General features: G+C 32.9%; 2 protein-coding genes across 2 annotated transcripts; one reads left to right on the forward strand and one right to left on the reverse strand.

Moving 5' to 3' along the window:
* Nucleotides 1-5280: 5280 nt before the first annotated feature.
* LOC112281918 (uncharacterized) lies at nt 5281-7509 on the forward strand. The gene is made up of 5 exons (XM_024518950.3): nt 5281-5605; nt 6248-6314; nt 6579-6633; nt 6927-6981; nt 7181-7509. The coding sequence occupies exons 1-5, from the start codon at nt 5360-5362 to the stop codon at nt 7271-7273; spliced, it is 516 nt and encodes a 171-aa protein (XP_024374718.1). The 5' UTR covers nt 5281-5359; the 3' UTR covers nt 7274-7509.
* Nucleotides 7510-9404: 1895 nt separating this feature from the next.
* Nucleotides 9405-11124, reverse strand: LOC112281097 (U-box domain-containing protein 26). The gene has a single exon (XM_024517271.3). The coding sequence runs from the start codon at nt 10900-10902 to the stop codon at nt 9670-9672; it is 1233 nt and encodes a 410-aa protein (XP_024373039.1). The 5' UTR covers nt 10903-11124; the 3' UTR covers nt 9405-9669.
* Between the last annotated feature and the right edge of the window lie 6631 nt (nt 11125-17755).

Here is a 17755-nt window from a genome sequence, read left to right on the forward strand (position 1 = left end):
AAAGAGGAGGAAATCCTGTTGTGGATGTCTGACTTTGTTCTGTAGCTTGAATGAGCTTGGATCACAGGTCCTGTACGCTGAATTGATACTGTACTGTAAGCTATGTTGTGTTTTACTTTCCCTTGATCCAATGTTGTTATTTGTGTGTGTGTGTGTGTATATATATATATATATATATATATGAGGATTTTATTGCAGTGCTTGTTGATTCACACTGTATAGGATTTCAAGGAATGGTGGGGGATTATTATTATTATTATTATTTTAATTGGTGGGATTTTAAAAGAATTATTACAATTTTTTACTATATTTTGTTTTGATGACTGTAAGTTTTGACTGTTGCCCCTTGATGATTTGTTAAAAGCCTCACACAAGTTCAATTTTTCTTTAACATTGTTCTAAATTTTATTGATTTTGATAGTCACCATTGTAGGCTTGAGTAAAGTTTAAATACATGTGTATATTATATTCAATAAATTTAGTATCCCTCAAAATATTTGAAGACATTAAACTTCTTACAAGTATAAAAGCTAAGATTTACATACAAGTATATAGATAATCTTGAAAACAAATCCAAGGACCTGTACTATTATTATTATTATTATTAAACAATGTTTGACTCACATCATAGTGAGCCTAGCATATAATACTTTCAAAGCACCGTATTATGCCATATACAATTCAGATTCGACATACACAAGAATTTTAATAAAAGACTTCATTGATTTTTTTTCCAAAATTTTAGATCAATAGCTTTTTTTTTAATTCTATATTTAACAAACACCTTGTAAAAACCAATTATTTTAAATTTTGTGGAAGTTTTTATCACGTTTGTAACTTTTTCATTTATTGTCTTGTAGTGGGATATATATATATATATATATATATATATCATTACCCACACTGAAACCCGAAATTACTCCAGCAATAATTTGCATTACAGCATACATTCAGATTAAAGACATATACACAGTACATTTTGTATATAATATAAATATGCATAATATGTCTATTTAGTTTAGATACTAGGTTGTGCTGTGTGAGATTAACAATGATGTGATTACTTTCATTAATTAATGCTGTATCAATCTAAAATGGTGCCAGAGCGGATATATATTTTTTAAAACTTAAAAAAAAAAAAAAAAAAAAAAAAAAAAAAACATAGTTTTCAGCACATGATTCGAATGATTCCGAACATTCCATGATGCTTCAAAAATTCTGAATAAATCCAATAAATGACACATTCAAAAATTTCTGATATTTGGGATGTTGGATAATTTGATGGCACTTATTTTAACGTGTGGAAGCACAAATTAACTTTATTTTTAAAAGAAAAACAACTATGGCCATTTGTCCATGGGATAAAGTCCATGCCCATATCTGCTTCAGTTACTGAAATTGATGATGCTGTAACAAGGATGCATCTTAAAACTCAATTTCACTCATTGAAAACAAAACAAATAGATAACATGACTAATTACATACACAAAATTTGATTATTAATTCAACAATTAGCAGTACCTGGGAGCATCAACTTTCTGATAAAGATGCAGTGCATGCTTCAATAAATATTAAAAAAAACAAAATATATATATATATATATATATATATATCATAAAGGTAAAATTTAAACATGGATGAAAAATATACTAATAAACCATGTGTCTTGTCATCCATGTTTAAATAGAAAACAACATCATGATCTATTTCCCAAATAAGCCAATTTCTAAACTATTAAATTGTTGGAATTGATACATAATGATTCATGTGGACTAATAAATCCACCTATCTATTAAAATAATTATATTTTTCAACTTTTATTGATGAAAAATTAAGATATATTGTTATTTAATCCAAAACATTTACAAAACTCAAAATATATAAACAATTGGTAGAAAATCCCAATTCAAATCAAATAATTATACTACCTTTCTACAACGACAAAGAATATAAATCTAAATTTTTTGTATTATTTTGTTACACTTATAGAATCAATCACCAGTTTAGAAATTTTGATTTATCCCAATAAAATGGAATAAGTGAACAAAAAAATTGCACTTTAGTTAATAAACTAATTTTTCTATTAATCAATAGTAGCTTATATAAATGTTTTGAGAGAGTGGCTCTTCTTACTACAAATTGCTAATAGAATAGAAGTCCTACAAAAGCAGTCAATGGTTATATTCCTTGTGAAGTTTGGACTAGAAGGCCAACATAAATTCATTTAAGAATTTTTGGATGCATACCTTATGGCTTAATTTAAATATAAATTTTTCATTGCAAGAAATTGGATCATCACACCATCAAATTTATTTTTCTTGGATATAATAGGGAATAAAAAGTATATATACTAATGAGTACAAAAAATTATAAATTTATTATTTTCTGAGATATGAAGTTTGAGGAAAAATCACAAAGTTCATCATCTCTTGAACTTCCATGGTATAAAGATAATGTACCAATTAATAGTGAATCCATCCTTTCTATATTAGATATAGGTGAAGCTACTTTTAATTATATCTTTTAATCTTCAAACATAAATTTAAATGGAAATTAAAATAATTTTAAAAATGTATTTCTTAAATTATTTATAAATAAAAAATAAAATAATTTATGACTTCTTCTATGGTTTTCTTGCTTTGTTTTATGCTTGCCTTTTTAAACTAAATTAAGGCCCAAAAAAACAATTAATTCTAAAAAAAGGTTATTAGAATCTATAAAATGTTGTAAGTTAATTAAGTCAAAATATGAAAGCAAAGCAGCAAGCTTTAGTGGTCAATGCAATTATTGAGTTTCTTACTCTTAAGCAAACTTTGTTAAGTCTTCAAGCTAAAGATTGGTAGCTTGTAATTGATGATAAAATAAAATCACTTCTACAAAACAAGACTTTGGTATTGAAATCTCTACCTCTTAGTTGCAAAATAATAACATCAAAATAGAATTTTAAAATAAATATAATATAGATGGCTCTATTCATAAGTATTAGGCTTATCTAATTGTTAAAGATTACAATCAAATAGAAAGACTTTATTAATTTGATATTTTTTTTATATGTTTTAAAACTAAATTCTATGAAAGTCTTTCTAGTAGTGGCTACTTAATTTAATCTTAAATTCTACCAATTGGACATTAAAAATGCTATTCTAAGTGGTCAATTTTATAAAGATATTTATATATAAACTATAAAAGAATTATCCCATTCTCCTAATATGGTTTGTAAACTAGTACAAATCATTGTATAGTTTTAAAAAATCATCACATACTTGGTACTAATGTTTGGACTAGTATCTATTACAATATGGTTTTTACTCAACTAACGTACATTCTAATATTTACATAAAGCAACAACAAGATTATTTTATTATCATTTCCATTTATATAAATGATTGTATCTTTATAAGTAATATATATATATATATATATATATATTACTTATGAAATATTTTAAGTCAAATATTTGACATGAGTGATAAAGGCCAAATTTATTATTTAATTGACTTAAAATATACATAAATTATGTACAAAATACCCTTGTCATAAATCAAACTAAGTACTTCAATTTTTTTTAATAAATATGATATGAAAAATTTTAAAATAATAAATATAGCTTTAGAAGCATATATAAAGGTATTTAAAAATAATTTTTTAACTAAAAAAGAACAAAAAGAGAAAATATAGCAGATTGCTTATTTACAATGCATTGGAAGTTTGATTCATTCCAATGTCATGGCTAATCAAGACTTATTCTATAGTGTAAATAGTCTCCCACAATATCCATTCAATTTTAGATTAATCTATCAATAAGCTATAAAATGAGTCTTGCATTATGTAAAAGGCATATTCAATAAAAGTATTGTTTATAAATAATATTTAAAAGGTTCTATATAATATATGTACTTTGATGTTGATTAGGCCAATGATCTAAATATCCCCCATTTTACATTAAACTATTGTTTTTTTCTTATTGGAGGTATAATTTTTTTAAGTAAGTAAGAAATAAACCTTGGTGGCTCTTTCTATCATTGAATTTAAACATATAGCATTATCAAAGACATGTGTAGAAGTTGTATGGCTACAATGACTACTAAAAGATATATAATTTTATCATAGAGTTCCTACCCCCATTTATATTGACAACTAAAGTGCCATTGCCTTAAGCCAAAATCCAAAGTTTCACTTCTAAAATAAACATATAGATATCTAACATCATTACATCTGTAAAATAGTTCAATCCAACCAAATTTAAATTATATATATCTCAACTAATAACATGGTAGCTATTATTGTAAGTGAGAGTTTAGTACAATAAAAACACCATGCTTTTATGCAAAACCTTAGTCTAGAAGATTATAATACTTTAACTATTTTATGCAAATGCTCAAGCTTCCATGGCTTAGGTTTAGATGAGAGTATAAAATTGATTCTTTCATTGGAGTAGGAGACTAATCACATAACTTTTTAACAAATCAAATATCAATAATTAAACAAACAACAAGTTTAAATAAAAAGAAATATTATTTATTTATAAAAGTAGTAAATGAAAATACCTTAAGAAGAAACCATAGAGTAAATTTAAAACCGAATACCCAACTAGTGGAAGTAAAAGGCATATACAATATACATACAATTAATATGTCTATTAGTTTAGATATTAGATTGTGTCCTGCAAGAATCATAAGGGTGTGACCCCTTACAAATATAAATATATATATATATATTCAGGTATCATCACCTTCATTAATTAATTCTGCATCAAACTAAAAATCAGAACCAACAAATGACCCTCTTTCTCAAAGCAAAATATCCAACCAAGACATGGAAGTTCCACAATCACAGAGCACCCAATGACCGTCCCAGAAACGGGTGCGGTTTTCCAAACCCGCGTATCGCGGTGATAGAGCGAAATCGAGCCACGGTCTCGCACACAGAAAACCTAGAACATGGTATTACCGTCCCACGGTCGAAGGACATTGTGACCTATGGCCCCGTTCGGAAGAACAATCTCGGCCACGGCTTTGTATTTTGCGCTTTCCTGGACACGAATTCGCGTTGCGACGAAAAAAGGAACAACGGTGGGGAATTAGCCGCAGCGCCGATTCTTCCCCGTCCAGATTCATGTGCATTCCCAACCTTGCGTTCTGCTTGCTTTTGGGGCGGCTCTGGTGTTGGGTGCCATCAGATTTGGGGTTGGGTGCTGTGTGTTTATCGGTACCACTCAGTTGGCCACTAACTAGCCATATTGCTCCGAAGCTCTGCTTGTTCAGGCTTGTGTCTTGAAGTAGTTTCAATTGTGAGAGTAATCGGTTGAGAAGGGAGGAATCTTGTCGCAATTGGAGCTGGTAGTTGCGTTTGGGTAGGGATGGCGCTGGTGGTGGGTGTAATGCGGCGCTCAGGATTCGCGAAAAACGTTGCTAGGGTTATTTGCACTGCTGCGTTAGGAGCGCCGAGAGTGGCCACCGTTGAGCGGGGGGTTGTACAGGGAGTCGGACAGGTTCGGAGGTCGTCGACCAATTCCACGTTTGAGCCTGGGTTCCACTGGCGGAAGATGATTCAAGCTCACCACATGTCGTGCTGTGCTAATTTGGGGAATCCTCCTCCTCGGGAGGTATGTTGGGACTCTCTTCTCGCATACTTGAGGAGTATATAGATTCATGGTTGTAGGATTGTGGATGAAATGTGGGGAGTTGCCTTCTGTGGACTTTGAGGTGATCAATTGGATGAATGTTTGGAGGAATTCCACGTGCTGTGTCATTAGATAGAAACTTGAATTGATGTGAAGGTATGAAGTATTTTGTTTCTGAGAATTTGTGAGCGTTGGGATGCTTAGGAGGAATTGCAATTTTTTTGAAGTGAGTCTTCGTTTACTCTTGATCAAAACCTTAATTCCAGAAGGGATACTGGGACTTGAGGTGCTAAGTTGAATTTTCTCAGAAAGAAATTTCTTTAATTTCGACTTCAATTTTGGGCCTCGTTAGTTTTCATGAGTATATGTGCACCTGCTAGATAATTCCTGCACAGATTATCTTCGGCCCCTTAAAAATCTAGAAGATGTTGACAGAAACTGCCAAATTTGAGCAAAGGAAGTCTAGTGTCTTTCGGAGCCACCCAATATTGATATTGATCCCTTCTGTAGCTTAGTGTGAGGAATACTAGCAGGGTGGCCGTTCTTAAGTATTGCATTGAGTGGCTACCTTTACTTTCATTTCAATATTTTTTACTTTTTATTGAAGCCTATTGTTGATTGCAGATTATTGTGGAATACTGCGAAGATAGCGAATACACGGACTACTTCATTGAAATCGCTGACAAAGTTGGTATGTTCATATCCTTGATAGCGACCTTTCAAGCTTGTTAATATAATTCCGTTGGTTATTGGATTTTTATCATAAAATCTCTTATTGGAATCTGTTATCTATGCTAGATTATTATTTCCTACAATAGATTTGCAACAGCCAACTGTAGTTGAATAGTTTCTTGTTGTTTCATGGGCCCGCCTGTGCTTTTCCAAATTGCGTTTGTAAAACCTTTCTTTTGGTAGTCATGTGTAATGAGTTGTCCGGGATTCGTAATGCATGCAGAGGCGGCACACCCAGAGTTGGCAGTCCTTGTGAGTCCAAACAACATGGAAGCGCGGTAAGCACTTTCATTGCACCACCTTATGCACACAAACACACCACAATCCCGTTCATTTGTGCGTATTGATTGTCGTTTGATTTGTAAAAATTAGACTCGTTTGAAGTGTCTGGACGTCTGACGCTCAGAATAGTTGTAGTGGCGGTATTAATTTTTAAAGTCTATCGTCTTGGATCTATTTTTTCAACGAAATCATGGTATAGTCTACTTCGTCGCTAGGATATCGGTTTTGTTGGAGACTGCAATGTAGGATGTACTCTATATACTGACACGCAGAGCCTCACCTGTGACAGGAAGGGGTCATTCGAAATAATCTGCGATGGCCATGTCATTTGGTCGAAGCTGAAGGTGGGCAAGCTTGTTCCATTCTTATCCGATATTTTTTCCTGAACTCGTATGCTCAAGTTCCAGTACTTAGCTCCTTATTGCTGATGCCGCTAACGTTTTTGTTCCTAGTGCATTCAATCCCTACCTCTGAATCACTAAATATCAGGGATTTAATCATTTTGGGAATGGGAGGTAACGCTGGTTTGTGGGGTGTTTTCAGAAAGGTCGGTTGCCTCGATTCGAGGACGTCCTCGATGGAATTAGTGAGCTTCCATCAAAGTGTGACATTGAGCCCAAGTCTGCAAGCGCATAGATATGGCAAGTCTAGTGCCTTGGAGCGGTGTGCACTGTCCAACATTGTCCATGATTAGGCTGTTGAACATATAGGTCCCTAATAAAGCAACTGCGGCATGTACTGTATACAATGGTGATGGTCATTGCAATAGTTAGAGAAGCATGTGGCAATCTCTGTAGAATGCAAACAATTGTGATTTGTATCATACAAAATATAAATGTGAAACATCTTGGTAGGATGTACTACTTGTCCTTCGTACTCTGTCACACTAGTCGAAACTCTTCACCTAATATGTATGTATGCATGTATATATATACTTAGTTAGATGAATGAGAAGAGCTGGTGAAATGTTATGATACACCTCATAGTTAACTTCTCTAGTATTGAAACATCACAATTACAGGACACAGTAATGAGCCACGAAGATTTTAGTGTAGTAACAAGTTGTCGCTTCTTTCTCCCACATACGAAGGTACTACAAGATTCTGCACTAGCTTGATTAATACCCCCAAACACTAAATACTTCAAATTGCATATGTCTATTGTTAGAGAGTCCACTCCTTGTGCAGAACCAGTTACATGAACCGTAACCACTGGCTCAAATATCATAGCAAACGAGACTTAGTGCTACCGCTAGACTTGTGACTCTAGTACACTGAGATCACAAGCAGAGCCCTGCCGTGTTAAATGGATCTGGATGATTCTCAGCATTTTCACTACTTTGAGAACCTGCAAACACACTTTTCTTGTATGTGCCCATGAATGTATTCCTCTGCCTGGTAACTAACCACTCAACTGGCATGAAGAAGTCTTTCAATTCTGGAAGTCAACTGATAATGTAACGCTACTGCATACACCCCCCCCCCACACACACACACACACAGATGTAAAGATAGGTAATCAATAATTGCCGCAATTCTACAATTAATATATGCTCATGTCTGTCCACCGAATACACAAAAATTAACATGATCTTGAGAATCTGCAGCCAGGTCAACGAAATCCCGCCTCACATCCTTTCCCACAGGCCGCAGGAGACTCACTGACATGAAATGTGGAAGGTTAACAGCTTTATAGCTTAGGGATAAGTGGAAAACAGCATCATGTGGTACATTATACACTCGCATTACCAGTACTCGCCAAAATTACAGAGCTCAACGTTCACACAGATCTGCTCCAGAAGTTCGAAAAGTAAACCTAGAGCCTGCCTGACTTGTTGGGTATTAAAACTTTATTAGTGCACCAACAACACAAAGCATTCAACATTTTTTTTGTTGTCCTGGCGCAGCACCCTTCTCTGATTTGATGGTGGCCTGCGCGTAATTGACGACAGGACAGCGAAGCCCACTCCCAGGGCGCTAATTTAATAGTTTGTTTGATGTTTTAACGTCGTCGTGCAGTACAAACGTACCACCACCCCCCAAGTGGTAATGATCTTCCTGCACTGCTTGCCAGGCCCCTTGGTCAAAGGAGTTGCTCATTGGTTGATGCCTTGATTTGGCAAGTGGTCCCCAAACCCCATCATGTTCTGATCACTTCCTGTGAGCCTCAGAGATGGTGCTGATTAACAAAATTCGGTGAACAAGTAGCGATGTGAACTTTTCAACGTTGAGAGAGAGTCTACTATCCGCTCCCTCGAAGCTACGAACCTTTTCTTTGACATAAACGACTCAACAATCACTTGGGTTGTTACCAAAGTCGTGCATTGTCTTGGTTCCATTACAACTCATACAAGACAAGGCGGCAACATGAGCACTACATCAGTCGCTGGAATCGTGCTTTGGTATCTAACGTACAAGTACCAGATTGATTGATTAGGGGGTGGGGGTTTAGGTTTACGATCAGTCAATTCATTAGGTGGTATTGTCTAAATTAGATCATTACATTAATAAAGACACCCCGACTTGCAGGAAAGTTGTAGGAATGAGTGTCAGTGGCGCAAGGGTAATCTCCGCCCGCTACAAGGGCTTAATTGATTCAATGATGAGGGAAGTGGAACCATTGCAAATGATCACTGCAGCTCAAAGCTTTGCAAATGCGGAAACAACAATCCAATTTCTCATTTTTTTTTTTTTTGGTGGGTGGGAAAACGGCGAATTACATTAATTCAAATATTCTCGCAGATTACTTGACAGTTTGAGCTTCGAGATTGTTTGACAGACATTGCAAATAGTGATTGGTAATGTCCAACCTCGTGCTTATAATACATCAAAAACTACATTTCTTTCCTCCTGCATGTGTTGCACAATTTTTTGTCAAGGACCTTGTAATTGCAATACCCTAAAATAAAAAATAAAAAATAGGACACGTCGGCGTCCGACGTCGCTGCGGTTAAATTTATTCTTCTTCGAGATTTTTTTTTTGTCGACACTGGCATTTCGAACCAAAATTAGTTTAATCGCTCCTACACAACACTACACTGGCTCGGTGGTGGAAAGTGTGTTTCTGTGATGAGTTATCCCTGGAGAGTCGACATGCCTGCATGTGTAGGTATCCAAGACCACCTCATTTAAGAGCTTGACGCTATCCTGCGCTCTTTTCTTCGCCAGTTGGCTGCACTGACTCGACAGTAACATGAGCAAGTTCGTGAAAGCACCCGCTTGCAGCGCCGTGTTGATGACATTGCGGTTGGAGGCGTAAGAGAGGACCAGCCACAGTGCGGCCACGGCGTACTCCGTGGCGCGGTGGGACACACCCAGCATTGATTTCACCATCACGGGGATGGCCAGCGCGTGATTGGAGATCGCTTCCCGCCCCTCGGCGCAGTTCGCGAGAATCTCCAGAAGCGCGAACACTCGCTCCTTGTTTCGCTTGTCCGTGTTGGGAAGCAGTGCAACAAGCGTGGTGATTGTGCGGCAATTGATGGCAGTGACACGATTCCGGCGCGACAGGCACATGGATTGTAAGCAGCGTAGACCTGATTGCACTGCTCTAGGGTAAAGATCCTCACGGAGGAGATTCACGATTGCTCTGATAGCCCCTGGGAGATCTCCCACAGCTGCTTTCACGCGCGGATTCTCCTTGCAAAGAGCATGAATTATGTCCGCCGCGTTCACCTTCCCCTCCAAGCTACCCGATGCGAGAACAAACCCCAAATGCGACAGCATCTTCGGCTCGGACAAAGCCCTCTTGTCGCCATCGCCGAGCTGCAAGTGCACAATTATGGCCACAGCGTCCTCGCACGCCTCCACAGACATATCCATCTCTCCCCTCCCCATGGCTGCAGCCAGGGTACCAACTCCCCCGGCCTCGGCAATGCGCTTCCTGTTGCGCTCACACTCTTTCGCTAACATCCGCAGCTTCCTCAACGAATCCAACCACTCCATCTCCCGACATTGAGCGATACTCTGCAGTAACTGCGTCACCATGTCGGTGTCCAACTCCTTCAACGTGGGGATTCTCCCCACGTCGTGAACTTCGTTCTCGGCGCACCAGTTGTGAAGCAGCCGGCGGAGGGTGTGATTGGGAATCATCTCCTGGCTATCGAGGATTTGGTTCGTGGTGGGGCACGTATTGTGCCCCAAACCCAGCCACTTCTCGATGCCCGCACGATCATATGTCATTCCCGTGCTTAACGTCACAGGATCTCGCATCAACTCCAGCGATATCGGACATAGGAAAAACGGCGGCACCGCTACCTGGTCCATTACGTCCCACTTCTACCACCACCACCTGCGACGACCCACCTCACAAATAAAACCGCCCTCTCACCATCTATCTCCTCATAAAACTCCTCCTCCACCTCACAAACCTCACAAACCATCGCCGGCACAAATCATCATCTCCACTCCTCGCATCCCAACGTCTGATTCCCTACCCTGAGCCGACCATGGCTCACGCAGCCATGATTTCAACAAGCAAGCACCACAACAGTCACTCCATGAGCTCATCGATCTCGCTCTCTCAACTTCTTATTCTCCTTTTCCCAAACTGGACCACTGGTCACACACTAGAATGCATCGACGACGATCACTTCACTTCACTTTTCTTCTGGTGTATGGATATCGCTACATGTGAGTCCTGGACGGCATTGGCTCTATGGAGTCTGAGCGAAACGACCTCGACAAGACACGAGCTAGCAGCAGCAGTGAAGAGAGAGAGAGAGTGATAAAGAGAGAGAGAGAGACAGACAGTGGGTGAAGCTTGAGCAGCTTAAGCTGCAGCTGCAACTGGACTTTGAATGCAATGCAAATGCAAATGCAATGGCAATGATGCACAAGAGCAAGACAGACATGGAAGAATATATTTGGTGCCGAGTCAATTGCTTCGGTGGATTACCAGGAACACCGATCGCATCATTCATGACTGCGAGGTGGACCTGGATCGCTCGGATCTTTGCAAACCAAAGGCCCGCCGTCTCGCCATTCTGTGAAGGTAAAAAACTAAAACAAAAAACACAAAAATCACATAAAAACAAAAACACTACCCAATACTCTTTCTTACAGGGTGTGAGTATTTTGAGCATTTTGGGGCACTAAACCCAGGTTTTGATGTAATAAAATTTAAATGAATAAAACTGTGCCTTGGGTATTTTCTCATGTCAAGAGTGCTTTGAAAACAGTCACGTTTTATCATCCACTGGCCAAGTGGGTGAGTAGTTATTTATTTATTTATTATTATTATTATTATTTTGCTTTACTTGGTGTAAGAGTACATTTCTAAAGTGCAAAATTTTATCACTGCACTAGAAGTTGGCTTTTATCGTAAGTTGTGGTGTAAATCTCTCATTTCTGTACTTGTGGAGATTTATTCCGAGTTGTCAAATCTTCAACGATTTTGCATAATTCTAAGCTTTTTTCCCTTGTTTATGTATTTACTTATTTATTTATTATTGAGCGCTTTCTGGTTTTACTATACTATGGAGTTTTTTAGTTTGTTGGATTTGAAACCAAGTATATTTATATTTGTATTAACATATGACTGTTGTTGGGATATTATGAAATGTGCCTGGCTATGAAATGATTGAGCCCCATCTATGTGACACTAATTTATTTATTGATAAATTCAAAAAATGTACCAAAAGCTGTGTTGTTCATTTTCTGGACTGATTTTTTTTCAGCACATTATTATTTTTTAAATCAAGGGATTTGCAATTGTATTTAAAACATAGCAATAAAAAAATAAAATGTAATAGACTTGTGTGTACTTTTGCATACAAATTTCCCACATGTAAATCATATCATTTAATTTGACCAAAAATGCATGCATAATATGTGTGTGTGTGTGTGTTTATTTATTTATATATATATATATATATATATGTGTGTGTGTGTGTGTTTATTTATATATATATATATATATATATGTGTGTGTGTGTGTGTTTATTTATATATATATATATATATATATGTGTGTGTGTGTGTTTATTTATATATATATATATATATATATGTGTGTGTGTGTGGGGGGGGGGGTAAAAAATGCATACATAATATGTGGTCAAGTATGTTTTCTACATAAATATAAATATACATACACATACATTGATATTTAATTTTTTTTATATCTTAGTAATTTTTACAGTAAACATACTTCTAATAAATAATTCGTATAAAACTTACAAGCATGATAATGATTTAATCACTAAATAGCTATAGATTTATTATTAATTGTATAAAATGCATGCTTACAAAATCATCCATACTTATCATTACATGAAACTGATTTTATGAGCTGTCATGTGAATAATCAAGAGTATCTTATTTATGAATAGTGAATTAATATCTACTTTTTAAAAATCTTCTTTTAAGGATTTTATACACATCTGATAATGGTTGAAGAGCTGTATTTTAATATATTTTTTAAAAAATAAATATAGTGCATTTTATTACTTTTATAATATTATTGCATGTGTTCATTGGCTTATTATGAAAATAGTATATTGTTTTTTTGACACAAACATTGTCAACAACACTTGTGTAGAATTTATTGATCACAAACGAATAATCTTTGAGTAAAAACATTTCATCATAAAAAGCGGCTCTCGATTGCCAAAAATAATTAATACTTTTAGGAAATATTTGTGTCAACCAAATGAGCATTAATTTCGGTAACATTAATTTAAAAATATAACTCTAAGAATTTTACTGTATAAAATTGTAATTGCAAATCATCTAGCTATTAATTTACCAGTAATTGATTGATTTTAGGTGTTTAAAAGTACCTTAGTTGTACACACATTGTTTTAAATCAACCACAAACCAATTATCTGTTTTAAGTGGCGGTATATTGACATGAAAATTATTAATTCTAGAAAAAATTATAAAAAATGTAGTTGTTTAAGATTTATTATCAAATTTTACCTATTTATTGTATTTAGTGCAAAATGTCAAATAATGTGCATGATGTATTAATATGCATTACTTGTGCAATTGTTAGAATGTAATAATATAAAAGTTGTTGAAATATTATTCAGCCATTTGCATCCACAATATTTAGTGTAGACCTACACATCACCATTTTTTTCACTATTGTACCTCATAATCTACATAAATTTTAAATAATCAATATGTTCTTTTAGGAAAGAAAAAGGTCATAGTAAGTTTCATTTAATTCCCCTTCTCAAATCTATTCTCAAGCATATGATTTGTATAGAAAAGGGGTCATATTTTATGATAATTTTATACAAATAACAATCATGCGCATCATTAAATACAATGTGAACAAAAGCATGCATCTGCTTAAATTTTTTTTTATCATTGCAATAACTATTAAACAGGTTGTAGTTGTTTGGTTAAAAAACTAAACATAGCACAATACAAACTATAATAACGTAACATTATTTCAACCTTGTGAGCCATTAAATACGTATGAATTACTATATATGTATGTTAGCATGCTCTTCTAATACAAAAAACTCACAAATTTTTCTTGTCACAACTCATGTTCACATACCAAAACTTTTATTTACTCATTATAATACTTTTACTTTGCTTCTGAGAGCACCACCAACATGAACCAAGCTTGTTCTAGAAAACCCGTAATTAATAACAATAAAAAATTAAACTGTTATTAGTAACTATTATTATAATACATAATTTATTTGTTTCTATTATTAAAAAATTTAATAAATAAATATTAATATTCTGAAACTGTGGGAACACAAAACTGGATGCCACGTGGACACAGGGTGCTGGATTGACACGTGGCACCTGGAATTGACTCCCGCTCTCTCTCTCTCTCTCGCTCTCTCCAGGTGTGAACACGGTCTCTATGGGAGTGAGTATGGTTATAACTCCGTTCACACTTGTGCTCTGGGCTGATGGATTCAAGTGCTGGGAACCTCATTGGGGACTTGGGCACTTGTGTGGGAACGAAGGGGGTAAGAGCAATAGGCTTGTGGATGATGATGGTTCCATGACGATACATATGTAAATATTTTTCAATGCTTCAAAAAATAATGATATTAACTTATATTTCTCTCTCTATATATGCATATGAATCTTTATAAAATCATGTGCTTTCTTTTGATTTGGGATGATGTCGGTTTTAAGGATGTTTAGGATTGAATCTAACACTTGGCAATCTTTTATTTGGAAGAATTTAAAAGAATAAGAGACGCAATTATTTAGAGGTTTAAAAGAAAATTTTATATCAAGTAATGCATTTAAATTAATGACAGAAAAAAAAAAATCTACTTTTGAGAAAATTATTTTAATTTTTAATTCAACATCAAAGTAAGTTCAATAATAAATTTAATCATTAAAACGTTTTCAGAAATAAAACATTTTCGCCATGTCACAATAATATGCACACATGTAGAAAGATCATTTAAAAAAAAAAAAAAGATATTGATTTTATTGTATTATATTCAAACTTAAATTAGCAATGAAAGATGCAGTAACTAAATATGGTCCATTCCAACTATAGCCACCATCAGGCTTGCTTTAAAAAAAAAAAAGATACCAAATCATTGTAATCCCATATAGCTAAAAGGAAAAAATATAATTATATGTATATATATATATATATATATATAAAACAAATTTGGAGTTTTTTTAATTAATTTATCAAATAGTTATGTTTTTAATTTTAAAAATTATAAAGCTGTATGTAGTATTATATATTATCTAAATTTTTAGCAATTGAAATAAAATAAATCAATTTTGTAATTGCATGATCTACAATTAATCTTTTCAAGAAAGTTATTCTATTTCTAGAATAAGAACCAAGTAATTATAAAGTTTAGAATTTAAATACATTGTGCAAAAAGGTACAATAGATTGTATTTTAGAATCAATGATAGTCTAAAATTATATAAAGGTTGTGGGATATATAATGAGGATTTTAGTTTTTAATAGTTATTTTAATAACCATTTAATTTCTTTTGTGGATCTCAACAAAATAACTATAAAATTTGAATGAAATTCAATCATATATCAATTGGTATTTTTGTATAACTTATGTCTATATAGCAAGTTGTACTTACAAAATATGTTTACAATATAATATATTTGATGATGTAGCTTAAAAAAATATTTTTTATATAGTTGAAGGAAATAAATTATGAATAAATACATTAAAAATAATATTTATGATTATAATATTAAACTTCTATTTTAAATCAAACCTCTCTCTATTAAAATTACATAAATGTCTTATTCTTGTAGAATAGTTTTTAGAAAACAATTGATCTAATATCTATAATATAACATGAATAGATATATTTATAGTGCTGGAAAATCTTTTACCAAAAATTCTTATTTTTAAAAGTTTTAGTGACTAATAATATATTTAAAATTTTCAGTTTGAGAAGATAACAGCTTTTTAGACCATTCTATGATAAATATGTTGATTACAATAGCCTTAAATTATAATTTTTTTGCATAGTACATAGAGAAATTAAATCATTTTAAAAACATGAACATCAAAAGACCATCTAAAATATTTTAAGAAGAAAAAAATAAAAAAATAAGAAAAAAAATTAATTAGATCTTCAAGAATCAAAAGTTACTAAAGATATTTTTATACAAAATAAGCTAAGATTGCAAGGAAAGACAAAAAAGTAATATTAAAAAGAACCCTTGGAAGCTTTTTCCTTTATAGTCTATTCCAAGTATATGAGTATAAATTTTTAAAACAATTTTAGAATGAAAAATTTCACTTAATTATTATAGAAAAAATAAAATAAATAAATAATAATAAAATGGTAATTATTTATAGAAGAATTTTGAAGTGGTACAAAAAACACATTGTAAATATATTAGTAATATCACAACAATAACCAAAAGTAAGGAAAAAGAATAAGCAAGATCCAAATATAAAGATAATACATGATTTTGATACATATGTAGAAGTGGTCAAGTTAGCTCTTTAATAGAAGTTTTATGAAAGAAGAATGATTTATGTAAAATAATGCTAAAAATATACCATAGCTGCTTTTAGACTTCAATGGACATTCTGTGTTGAAGAATGAATACATTATATGTATATATATATATATATATATATATAGTTATTTTTAGAAAGTTTAAAACTAATGTAATGACATGATTATTAGTCAACAAATATAGGCACCTTTGAAAATAAAAGGATCCACATTGATCAAAGAATATAATTCTTTTTGTTGACACAAAATATAATATCTAATAAAAATATAATTAAATAAATTAAAACCATTAAATTATAAAATTATTTTTATTTAATTAATTAAAAAATTATAAATGAGGATGTATTTATAAAGTAGAATTTATACTTTTTATCCTAAGATTTTTATTTTTTGACCTTATTTAGAATCTTAAATACTTAAAACTAAGCCATTTGCTACCTTGTAGACAAATATTTGTACATAAAATTAAAAACAAAAGAAAAGATAATATTAATTATAGAATAATGTTTATTTTTTAAAGTTTTATATATTTATTAATGACAAAAAATTCAAATTAATTACTTGATTCAATATTAATTGATTGACATAATATGGCTAATGAGGTCTTTCTACTTAGAAAACAAAGTGATAATCTACAACTTTTTAATTTCAATCAATCAAATGATATAGAAGTCTCACTTAGTTGGTTTCATACTTGGAAAATTAGTCCATATGTCTTGAGGAAAAAAAATATGATAAAAATGCACTTTTTCTTACATGGCATGAATGGTATTGTCCATTAAGCCCATTTCAAAAGGTGATTTTTTTTAAATCCAAAAATAACATTTTAAATTACTAAAAATAACCATTATAAAGAAATACATAAATAAATATATAAATCAATATTTTCATACTTATCACAATTATAAATGGCTAGAATGAAGATATGAGTTAACATATTTAAACTTGTAATAAAAAAATGATTTAAATAATATATAAACTCGTCTTACTTTATATTATACCCAAATACCAAATACCAAGAGTTTTCTTTTAGAACGGAAGAAAAAATATAAGCAAGGCTTTTGAAACATGTCACATTTCAAAGAGTTTTTTTTTTTTTTTTTTTTTTTTTTTTCAAAGTATAAAGACTCCCTTAAGTTTGTCTTGACTCTCAATTTGTTGAAGGAATTCAG

The sequence above is a fragment of the Physcomitrium patens genome, chromosome 4, assembly GCF_059467195.1.
Source record: "Physcomitrium patens ecotype Gransden chromosome 4, ASM5946719v1, whole genome shotgun sequence".
Classification (NCBI taxonomy): domain Eukaryota; kingdom Viridiplantae; phylum Streptophyta; class Bryopsida; order Funariales; family Funariaceae; genus Physcomitrium; species Physcomitrium patens.